The 12,784-nt window shown below is 43.7% G+C and overlaps 1 protein-coding gene across 1 annotated transcript; it reads right to left on the reverse strand.

Annotated features, from left to right (window-relative positions):
• Positions 1-11,099: 11,099 nt before the first annotated feature.
• Positions 11,100-12,548, reverse strand: LOC124161379 (piggyBac transposable element-derived protein 3-like). The gene has a single exon (XM_046537694.1). The coding sequence runs from the start codon at positions 12,546-12,548 to the stop codon at positions 11,100-11,102; it is 1,449 nt and encodes a 482-aa protein (XP_046393650.1).
• Positions 12,549-12,784: the final 236 nt, after the last annotated feature.

Consider the following 12,784-nt stretch of genomic DNA (forward strand, 5'->3'; position numbering starts at 1 on the left):
TCAGCTTGTGCCTGCGCCGTCATTCCTTATTATGGCGGCACGATCCAAGCTAAATTCAACCCGCTCTGCAGTATATACAACGCAGAACTTCTTGCCATAAAATATGCTCTGGAAAATATATCTTTACGCAAGTCCTATCTAATCTGCTCTGACTACTTAAGTGCACTTAGTGCCATTTCAGATTACTACCCCTCTCATCCCTTGGTGCAGTCCGTACAAGATACCCTTTACTCTTTGAGCAGGAAGGGCATTACAATTTCTTTCATTAGGATCCCGGGGCATGTCGGAATTCGAGGCAATGAGATAGTGGATGCAGCAGCGAAGAAGGCACTTAGTAAAACCAACATCGATTATGATTGGATCTCCTCGGACGATCTAAGAGCCGAACTGAAGAGAATATGCATGGAGCAATGGCAAGAGGTGTGGAATAATATCGCTGGCAATAAACTAATAAACATCAAAGTGGAGACGACCGCTTGGTCCACCTCAGGATAAAATTGTACTTGCATCAGTTGCCCTACATAATTACCTCTGCGAAAAAAATGGTGCAACATACATTGGAAATCCAAAGGATTGTCCATTGCCGGAATTACCACAACAGGCTGGGAATAGACCGGTGAATTCTGCATTGACCGTACGGGATGAATACAAAAATTATTTCAGTGCTAATTAACCGAAAAAACTGTAAGATTGAAAACGAAAATAAAATTGAAAATATGATTGAGTACATTTCACAGGTTAATTCACCGTTGTCATAAAACACCTTCCAAATTTCAAACATAATTTTATTTTTTTTTTCAGCATTCTTAATGGTCCTAAGTTTGGAGGCAATGGTGACCCCAAATCTTCCCTCCAAGTCTTCGGTTATCTTTGAGGTCAGGCTTCCAAGTGCCTGAGAGGCACTTTTAAACAAAACACTGGCCTGATCTGGCGATGCCACTTTTCTCCTCTTGACAGATCCAGATGGCCCAGGAGTAGGCGGAGTATGTCGGCTAGGGCCAGGAGTAGGAGGAGCACTCGCTGGACGGACCTCGTCATCGACGAATACAAGGTCCAGCATCGCCTCTGTCCCTGCCCCCTCCAACTCCCCTTCCTCTACCACAGGAATCTCGTCCTCGTATACAAGAAATTCCTGTAGATCATAAAAAATGACTTGATGTTTATCGTAAAGATGGAGACAGTAAATATTTACAATATATTTTTGTTTGAAATAATTGTTTTTTATCATGAATACCGCAAGGTAGAAAGTGGCAGCTTACTTAAGTAGTCTGTGGCATTCAATTTTGTGTGAATTAGGCACAGTATTATAATAGTTATCGTTAATCTTAATCATCCATAAGTTTAATCCATTTATTATTTTGAAAGGTTTAATCACCCACAGTAGAATGAACTAAGTTTAACTCAAGAAGACAGTTATTATGAGGATGTTTAAATCTTTCACGTAACGTCCAAGATATCTTTCATACAAAATTTTTAAGGAAGGATGAAACCTACCTCAGCTTCCTCATCCAGAGTAGAGATGCTCTCGCTGGGTGACGTGTACTCGTCAATGAATGATATTTCATTGAAATAAAAAAGGGATGGCACATAAACCTGGAACAATCGATACATAGTGTATGCAAAAACCCTGCAGGTATGACAAGATCAGCCCACTCCACTTTTTATGATGCCACCTTCCTCCTCTCCGCCAAGTAGTTCGTCCTCAGCGAATACCACTTCTTCTTGCATTCGTCGGAGGTAGTATTCGGTCTGGAGGTAATGCAAAGAAACCAACTTATCATACTATTAATTAATTAAAATTAACTACTATTATAAAATATTTACCTTGCAGGAATCATCCCCTCAGCAATCTCGCGGAACCCGATCAGTCTCTTTCCCTTATTTCTGTGTAAGCTATTCCTAGGGTCAAAGAGGCAAGGCCTCTCGCTGACCAAAAGAATCAGCCTCTCCACTTGGCCCCTGGTCCACGACATCACTTCAACCTAGTCAATAAATATACCTTGAGAGTCGTCCAAACAATGCGATGATCAAAATAGGGATAAAGCCGTCGAAAATTACGCCGAGGTATTTAAGTTCCGAAGGAGTAGTCCAAGTTGTTGCAGGGGGTCACACCGGTAGAGTAAGGGCCAAACGAAGCAAAGGTCAAAATCACAAAATAATCCAACTTAAACAATCACGACAGCACATGAGCACACGCCAGATGACAACTAAATGTGTCATTTCCCATCAGGTGGCTCTGTTATCAACTTGTGCGAATGCATGAACGAAATTAGAACAGGTTCTATTTTCCGTTCACGCGTTCATGCATTTGTACATTTTGGGGTGGTTACACGGTGAATTTTTCCGTTCATTCTCGCGTTCATACTTAGAGACATTAACCCGTACGGGTTAATGCACCGTGTAACCAGGCCTTTAAGTACATTTGTTTCAGCAGTAATATTTTACTTTTTTAAAACCTAGTTCATGATTATGACTGTTGAAGTACTTCACATTTACACTCAAATCTTCCGGAAGTTCTTTCACAATCATTCTGGCAATGCAGTATGTGTTCGGCATTCTCCCAAATTTCCTTTTTCTACTCGTCTGGTTTGAAATGAAATCTTTTTGTGATTGTTATTAAATTTACAAACGAAATACTTCACTGAACCACTAGCATGGTAAAAACTCCAGAATGCTTAACCATAGATATGTTTGTTTCCATACAGACATCTCTCTTCCACAACTGAAAATCGGACATACCTTTAAAATGATATTCTTCCACATTAATACCTTCAGAATGACATTCATGTAAATGATTTACCAAGTCAGTATGGCACTGAAATTTTACTTCACAACCAGGGCATGGGCATTGGAAAAACTATACTTGGAAAAGCCAAAGTATGCATTGTCTTGGATGACCTCTACAAATGCTTTGAAGGAGTTCAATTCTTCTCCTATCAAGCCATGAATGGTTTCCCACCTGAAGTCAGGGTAACTTTTAATAGCCTCTTTCACAGTGAAGTATGGGGTTAATCCACTCTGCTTCGCGTTATATACTCCCAAACTGTGTCACAACTCCTCTTGTGTCTATTTTAATCACATCTATTGGATAAGGAAACTTTACATTTAGGGCAAACGTGCATGACGTAGATGATAGGAATGGATAACAGATGCGAAAGATGTAGTCTATCTCGTGACAAGAAGTCTCCCTTATGGTTCTAAGACTTGATGTTAAACTTTACCCAATTATTCATAAATGTTGCCCGATATCCAGAGCATAAAGAACGTATTAAGATATATGGACTAGTGTATTCTAGTAATATTTTTTTTATTTATTTCAAAAGCCCACATTCAGCAATTATCGCCAATTTACAGTGGCGCAATAATAAGATAATAAATAAAATATAACAAGAAACAAAATACATATAATGTAACGGGAATCAAATCTACCTGATGGCATTCCTACCAGAGGAAACATACATTTCGGCCAACTGTTCATGACACAATTTAGTATTTCAACTTCTGCAATCGCTAAGGAAATTTTCCGGGAGTGAAAATCGGAATACTCTTGATAGCCATTTATACCTCTCCTGACCTACAGAGGAAATGTAAATATGTACCTCAGGATTCCTTTCTTAATTTCCTCAATCAAGACCTCAAGGTCTATTACGATCTCTTCCGGTGTGGGCGTGAATAAGTGAAGATTTCATTGATATGAATGAGTTCCTGCTGGATACACAATCTAATATTAACAACGGTTTTTTATATAGTTCATGCTCACCACTTATCAAATGATTTGTTCCAAGGTGAATGACAACATCATTTAAAAAATTATGTTGCCAATATCATGGACTCATCCACTTCTTCTACTCTCATTCCAGATTCAAATATTAAGGAAACGTCATACTGATGGAGGAGGTGGGCATGCTTGTAAGCGTACTTGAATTGGGAGTCCCCAATGACGATTAACCAAGCAGCCATGACTTCATAAAAGGAAACTCAACTAATAACAATGAAAATGGAATTATTTAGTGTAAAAGATAGCAGGAGTTATTCTCCAACAAAAAGTGATATAAATGAAATTATTCCCAATATTTAAGATTATTACACTTACTACAAGACCATTGAACATATTTCAGGTGCAGACAAAAAAGACCTGGTGAACAGAATAGAAAAAATATTAATCCTGTAAAATAAAGATCCATACTAATTATTGCTGCGTGAAGAAATTTCACCACATTAAAAAAAACTAAGCCCACAAAAAAAGATGATACCAAGAAATGCAACAATGAAACAGAAACGGGAAATCCTTGGACAGATCAAGATGTTATCCTTACAGCAGATGAACGCATATTAAACTACTACGACTATCTAACATTATGAAACTTACCAGGAGACCAATGAAGGTTTTTCAGTGCTCTGGCAAAGTACGTCGACTGCAACAGAATAGAAAAATTTCCAAATCCTGAATAATTAAGATCCAAATAAGTATTATTGTGTATACCGTGAGTTTGCAAATAGGTTGGTTAAGTATTTTGACTCTGCGCTATGTCTATACCTGACAGCATTGCATATAGTTATATACAAAGTCGTAATAAAATTATAAATATAAGTTCAAGGGAATAACCATTAACATTTTGATCGCAAATCTAACACGCCAAAAGCTGTAAACAATTACGAAATGGTGATCGACAGGATCTGAGTCCACCGCTGGCTCCACCTCGACTTCAGTAAGTGAATTTAAGGAACACGTTGAAATACCGCCAATTTCATTAGAGTCAAACACGCTGGCTACTCTCATGTTGAGGTGGGTATACACAGTGTCCACCCCGGCCCACCACTCCCATTGATGGGCCCCCTCCAACAATGCCAATGCTGTGAGGCATTACAGCAGTATTCGTCTTCCTGGCAGCTACCTCTTTTGGGTTAGAACCTCCAGCGCGGGGGCCCTCCGAACCCTCACGCCTTCGGCGGCCTGACGGAGACCCCCATATCTCCAGCACTAACCCGTCCTGGCGTACGCTCGGAAGGAGCCGCCAAGCTCCCCAGCCGCCAGGAGCCGATTGACCGAGCTGGGCTCTTATGGGCCGCCTGTTGCGGGGAATCCAGGGCCGAAGTGGGGTATTGAACTCCGGCCCATACCGGGTTTCCGACGCCCAGCTGGGTGCCGGAGAACTCACCCACGAGGATCCCTTTCTCCCCCATGTACGGGTATCCACGCACAGCAAACATGTTAATTAACGCAAAGCACTGTTAATTAAAACCAGCAACGAAACACAAAGCGAAAAGTTATTGAAAATGACAAAATTTAACGAAATACCGGTTAAGGTCCAGGTGCACCAAACACTCAATACATGTCGGGGAGTCATTTCGCATTACGACCTACTCTACGTCTCTGAAGATGAGATAAAGAGTGAGATGGCGTCTCAGGGTGTAATAGACTGCCGCCGTCTAAAGACAAAGAGGAACGGTGAGCTGACCAACAGCACGTCCGTCATCCTTACTTTCTGTCGTGACAAACTTCCTGATAAGGTCTATGTTGGATACGAATCTGTTTCCGTAAGGCCATTCATTCCTAGCCCCATGCGGTGTTTTCAATGCCAGCATTTCGGCCACATCGCTACCAGATGTGAGGGCAAGGCCACCTGCCCGCGCTGTGGCAAAGATAAACACGAAGGCGACGCGTGCACCTCTGCACCAACCTGTGTGAATTGCGAGGGATCACATCCGGTTTATTCTCGAGATTGCCCCAAGATGAAGGAAGAGAAAAAAATAATGGAGATAAAGACCGTGGAAAAGCTGCCATATCAAGAAGCACGAAAGAAATACAGAACACTCATCGCGCCTACGTTCTCCCGTTCATATGCTGCCGTAGTAGATAGTGAGGAAAATAACAATGCAGACACGCAAGGGAAAAATAAGGAAGAACATACTATTAAGAATGCAAAGCAAGCCAAGCCGGATAAGGCTACCAAGCCGGCAACGAAGAAGGGCACACCGCCGGGAAAAAACGATGCTAGTCAGGGCTCTTCAAAGAAGAACCCAACCACAACACCCACCGTGGCCACGCAAAGCAGGCGTGGAAAATCTCAGTCCCCGGGTCCATCTGGTTCGCCTACGCGTAGCCAACCAGAGTCTATGGAAGAAGACGAATATATTTCCGAGTCAGAAATCATCCGGGCGAAGGCTAAGGAGAGAAGACGCATTAAGCGTTGACTCTCCCTCTGTCAGTTTTAAATTAATTAATCTATTTATTTGTTTACCTTTTATCAATTTTTAATGGCTTTTATCATACAGTGGAACTGTAACGGTTTTTATCGGCATAAGGAGGAGCTAGACATTTTAATCAGAGATTTTAACCCGTCCTGTATATGTCTGCAGGAAACACGTTTTAAGGACACGGACAAGGGATTTTTAAAACATTTTAACGCTTTTAGATTGGACGATACCAGCGGCCAACGAGCCCATGGTGGAGTTTCGGTTTTTGTCCGGGAGGCTCTTTACACCTCCCGAATAAATCTTAACACACCGTTCCAAGCGGTAGCGGTGACGGTGCACGCTCCCGAGGCGATAACGGTGTGCAACGTTTACCTGCCGGAGGGTGCACCCGTCACCCGTTTTAATCTAGAATCCCTTGTTCATCAGCTACCTCAGCCTTTTATTTTACTCGGAGATTTCAATGCTCACGATCGTCTATGGGGAAGCACCCCGGAACAGTGCAACCGTAGGGGACGTATTTTATCAAGTTTTATTAGTGATTTTAACCTAATTTTGCTCAATAACGGCGAGAAAACCCGTTTTAACTCTTATAGCGGCGATTCTTCCTCTATTGACTTGGGTATTGTATCGACTAGTTTGGTCAATAAACTCAAACTCTCTGTGCATAAGGATCTTAGTGGGAGCGATCACTTTCCCCTTTTAATCAAAAGGGAGCAAAATTTAAACCCCGATTTTATTAGACCAGGCTGTTGGATTGTCCGGAAAGCTGATTGGCATCTTTTTAACTCAAATTTTAACTACGTGTGGGATAAAAACAACGACTGTGTAACAAACGTAAATCTTTTGACATCCAGCATCATTCAAGCCGCCGAAATTAGCATGCCACGATCTCGAAGCATCCTTCCAAGAAATGCGGTGCCATGGTGGAATGAAACCTGCGCAGAAGCCATTAAAAAACGTAAGAAAGCTCTCCGAATTTTCAACAAGTATCCTACAGCAAATAATCTCTCCGCTTTTCGGCGACTAAGAGCGAAAGCGCGTCAGGTAATAAAGGACGCAAAGAGGATTTCTTGGATGAATTTTGTCTCCGGTGTCAACCACAGGACTCCACTTGCACAGGTGTGGCGTAAGGCGAGGAACATATCGGGTAGCAGCCAGCATCTAGGTATATCCTTCCTAGAAGTCGAAGGAAAGGTTATAACTTCTCCAGCTGCGATAGGGAACGTATTCGCCCAATTACTCGCCAAAGTGAGCAGCGACGAATGCTATGAACCTTCTTTTGCGATCCTCAAGAAAAGGCTCGAGAACGTCCCTATATCCTTTATGGAGCCTAAAACAACGGCAGACTACAATATGCCATTTACCATTTGGGAGCTGAAATCTGCCATCCATGACTCCCACGACACGTCCCCAGGACCCGACGAGATCCACAATGCCTTCCTCCGAAATCTATCGGAATCGGCGTTGCTGGAAATCCTTGAAACTTTTAATCAGCTCTGGGCCAATGGGGATTTTCCTCCGTCCTGGCGGGAGTCCGTCATTGTTCCCATCCCAAAACATGGAAAAGACCGAGCTGATCCGAATTCTTACCGGCCGATTTCTCTCACCAGCTGCCTGTGCAAGTTAATGGAGCGAATGGTAAATCGACGTCTCATTTGGTGGCTGGAGCGTCGAAAACTCCTCTCTAGGATACAATGCGGATTCAGACGGAACCGTTCCACAATGGACCACTTGGTTAGAATTGAAAATTTCATCCAAGAAGCCTTCCTTCTCCGCCAACACGTAGTCGGTGTATTTTTCGACTTAGAGAAGGCTTACGACCGGGTCTGGCGACGTAAGATTCTACGCGTATTACGCGAGTGGGGTTTTAGAGGCTGTTTGCCCATTTTTATACAAAAATTTTTAACCAACCGTGTTTTTAAAGTAAGGACGGGACAGTTGTTGTCAAATTTTTACCCTCTTGACAACGGAGTTCCCCAAGGCTCCGTTCTGAGCGTGACGTTGTTCGCTATTGCGATCAACGACATAGCTCACTGCATCAAGGAGCCAGTGTTAGGGTCACTGTTTGTGGATGATCTCGCGATTTTCTGCAGATCATCTAGGGTCGTGAATGCATCGCGTATGGCGCAACTCACCATCAATAAACTTCACAAATGGACCCAAAATAACGGCTTCCTTTTCTCTTTGGAGAAAACAAAGTGCGTTCACTTTTCTCGCACTCGGGGCGTCCATGTAAATCCCACGTTACACCTAGGTGGTAGAAACCTCCCATTTGTGGAATCAGTCCGTTTTCTGGGGATGACCCTCGACCACAAACTCAACTGGAAGGAGCACATTAATTCTGTCAAGGTAAACTGTTTGAAGTCTTTGAACATTTTAAAGTTTTTAAGCCACGCATCTTGGGGAGCAGACCGCACCACCTTAATTTTACTTTACCGCACACTGGTGCGGTCGAAATTAGACTACGGCTCATTCGTGTATGCGTCCGCTCGCGAGACGTATTTGAAAGCACTTAATTCAGAGCACAACGCAGGTCTGCGACTATGCACTGGGGCGTTTAGGACCAGCCCGATTCCCAGTATATATACCGACGCAGGCGAGCCTCCTCTATGCTACCGAAGGACCTGGCTTCTTTGTAGCTACGTTTCCAAAATTTTAGCAATGACGAGTCACCCATGTTATAGTTTACTTTTTAAACCCCGTTTTATTAATGTTTTTAACCGAAGGACTAAAGCAACCAGACCAGTAAGCGTTCGTTTTAACGATTTTATTCGCGGATGCGAATTCACGCTACCTGAAGTGTATCCTGTTTCATTCTCGGAACACCCCCCTTGGATCACTCCCACTCCGGTGGTGAATATTCTTTCACGATCTCGACCGAAGTCTTCCACAACTCCCTCGGAGTACCAGCGTTTGTTTGCCATGTTCCGATGGAATCACCCCAACCTTACCCCCGTTTACACTGACGGTTCGAAAGATAACACTACTTGTGCATGTGCAGTGTTCTCCCCTATCCACGGGAACATCAGAGCAAAGCTTCACCCGATGTGCAGTGTGTACACGGCGGAGCTTTATGCCATAAGGACAGCTCTAGAAGCCCTAGGTGACCACGGCGGCTCCTTTGTCATATGCACTGACTCCAGGAGCTCGCTACAAGCCATCTCTGGCTTCTCACCCGTGCACCCGATCGTGCAAGAAATACACTCTCTCCTGCTGACCCTTTCGAGAAAGGGTTTGAATATCCATTTTCTGTGGGTACCGGGACATGAGGGGATAGCCGGGAATGAGATAGCAGACGCTATGGCCAAGGAAGCTCTGAATAACGAAGTTCTTGTCTCAACGCTGGTTCCCCACGAGGACTTACGAGCATCTCTAAGAAACGTGGTATTTGGAAAATGGAGGGAGTCATGGAGGATTCTAAATAATAACAAGCTCCGTGGCATCAAGGACATGGTAGCAGCGTGGCCCTCGTCAGCTCGTAGTAATCGGAGAGAGGAAGTAGTACTTACACGATTGAGGATAGGTCACAGTCCCCTGACCCATGCGTATCTCTTTACTGAAGAGAAGGAACCTCCCCAATGTGGGGATTGTAAATGTCCATTAAGTATTAGACACATCATGCTAGATTGTGTTAAGTACCGCGAAGCGCGAAGACGAAATAATCTAGGGGGAGACCTAAAAACCCTTTTAGGAGACCACCCTACCAACTTAATCTGTACATTTCGGTTTCTCAGAGAAATAAACATATTTAATAAAGTCTAATTATGTACACTTTCAACGAAGACATCAGATGCAGTAGATTACTTTATACATAACTTTTGTAATTAAATAGAACAGTAGTGGTGCAAAATGACCTTGCCGTCGACGCACCCTAAATCCAAATACTACTACTACTAGGAACAGGATTTAACTATTCGTGGATAAAATAATGGCCATTTGGTGGTGTCAGCAACGCAGATTGGCGGAATTCTTGCCTTTTTAGGCATACTAGGGGGAGGAGCAGAATCTACGTTATCAGTTAAAGTTTCAGTAGGCAAAGGGGCATCAGACAGAAGAGTATATTGGTTTGAAATTTTAATTTGGACTGGGACAGAAGGAACTTTATTAACAACGGCCTTTCGGCGAGCTGGCACCACTGTGAAGCCGTCCAGGCTGGAACAACTGGCATGCGCACTTGAATTTTGGCTGGTTGTGGGGATTGAACTCACCGAAACGGCAATGGCAGGGCTCTCAGAAGGCAGCACAGCATCCACGGCATTGGCCCTCTTTGGGTCCTCAGGCTGGCTGCGGGCAGGTTCCGGCGTTGCTGGTGGCTGGGTGGGAGAGGCGGTGGAGCCAGATGGCTGTGAGATGTCATCGGAAGACGTCGGGACGGCTGCTGCTGGTGGCGGCGACGCCCGTGGGGATTGCCAGGTGGCACAGGACGCTGTCAGGAGTTCTGCAGGCAGCTTGTCTAGTTGTTTTTGGATGGTGATGGAGGTGGCATCCTTGTCCCTGTTCGGGTATGACTTGCTGGCCTTCTTTCTGATGACAGCGCGAGGTCGTTTGCTGCGTTCCGATGCCCACAGCTGTAGAACATTGTCGATTAGCAGCGTGTATGATGGCCCATCGGTCGACGGGGGCTTCGGAGCCATCTCCGGGGAACCCCGCGGCCGGTGGCCGCCGAGGAGTCGACCGCAGGCTCGGAGTTCGAGCGTTGGACGGGTTTTTTCACAAAACCAATTCACCGATTTCGGAGAACACCTCACTCCGAAATGGTACGATAGCACGGATATGGTACTTTTCCAAGGAAACTGCTACTATATAAGGCGGCCGAAACTGTTAGCCAAGTGAAAGAAATATTCTACTGTAATCTGGCTGGTTGTGGTGAACATGGTTTACCGGTACGGCTATGAACGCGCCTAGCGGCGCGCAAAATAATGTGTATCCGTTAGCCAAGTGAATATGCACCACCACCACTTTTTACCTCTTATCCCTATTCTGTAGTAGGACACATTCTCGTCCATTCTGTCCGTTCCCCCCATGTAACGGTTGTACTCTGAAATCACTGATGGGCGAGGTATGCGAACATTCCTCATTTCTGCCCGTGAAAATCGCCGCACAGGAGCTACGGGCTGAATGCTATGGCAGGTGGTAGCCACGCGAACTGTGGAATTGTCTACCCACTTTACCAAAAGGATGCCGTCCTCCTCACTGAGGCATTTATCATAAAAACCCCTTTGTTTATTGCGTATTTCCTTAGATGGCATTATTGGACAGTCTTTTGGAATACGGTTTTCTCTAATAGTTCCAGTGGCTCCATAGCCCCTGGACCTAAGCTCTTTTAGAAGTTCAAATCCGGTAAATAAATTATCAAAATATAGTTTATAGGCAAGGTTCTTTTTTTCTTGTGGAATTTCGTCCAGCATTTGTAGAAGAGGTGCAGCACATTTCCCTACCATTTTCTCGTACTCAGAATTTGATGCAGGGTTTCTACCTTGATAAACATCAAAGTTCACCAAATATCCGGCAGTGGTATTTAGAGACCATACTTTATAGCCAAACCTAATAGGCTTACCGCGTAGGAACTGTTTACACGGGTGTCGTCCAAAATATTCAATCATGCACTCATCAAAATCCAGATGCTCCTCAGGACGGAACATAGCTAAAAATCGGGTTTTCAACATATTCATAATTGGCCTCAGTTTCCACATTTTATATTCTGCATTAGGCTGGCAATTATTTGCACAGTGTAAAAACCTAGATATTTGTAAAAATCTATCGCGGCGCATAGCATTCGCAACAAATTCATTACGTAAGTCACCAGATGAATCCCAATAATCACGTTTACTGGGAACATTATTATAACCCGAGAGGATCAAAATTCCCAGGAAGACCTTCATTTCAGCAGCTGTTATATTCAAATTACGAAAATTCTGCAATGCGGCATAATCTTTTGACTGCAAAATTAGGAAGTTGATTAATTCATCATCAAAAAACAACTCGAAAATTTCAGAAGGCGACTTCTCACCAATGTCACAATAATTTGCGTCCGGAAATAATGATTTTTTTACACAGAGATCTTCATCTTTCCAAGTAGGCAATACTCGTTTCACTTTCTTCCTCTTTGAGTTTACCCGTTTGTCACTCGTCTCAAGTCCATCACTTTCACATTCCCCTCGTTGAGTACTCACTAATATTTCAGCACCTGCTCGAAGTTGACGACCAGACAGATTATCAATGAAGCCACCGCCATCCTCCTCCGCTGAATCTTCGTCAGATAACACGTTACTCTCTGGAGGTTCTATGTAGATGCCTAAAACATCGTCCTGGTCATCTTCCAGTGCAGATAGAACTTCTTGAAGAGTCATTCCTCTAAAAACAGTCGTATTGAATCAATAATCTATAAAGATTTCAATTGTAATCGCCGTGGTAAATCTAAGCATACTTACCTATTAGAGTTCATTGTCTCCGATGCACGTGTATCCCACACGTCACGTTCAATATTGAACATAAAGCGTGTTATTGTATTATATCTCACAATCAGCCTTTTAGTAGCCTCAGCCAACGTCTACCTCCTGAAGGGACCCACACATCAATGAAATTT

This window comes from Ischnura elegans, chromosome 6 (assembly GCF_921293095.1).
Source record: "Ischnura elegans chromosome 6, ioIscEleg1.1, whole genome shotgun sequence".
NCBI lineage: Eukaryota > Metazoa > Arthropoda > Insecta > Odonata > Coenagrionidae > Ischnura > Ischnura elegans.

Coding starts and splice junctions, on each gene's coding strand:
- LOC124161379 (XM_046537694.1), bottom strand. CDS start 12,548: ATGACTCTTCAAGAAGTTCTATCTGCACTGGAAGATGACCAGGACGAT.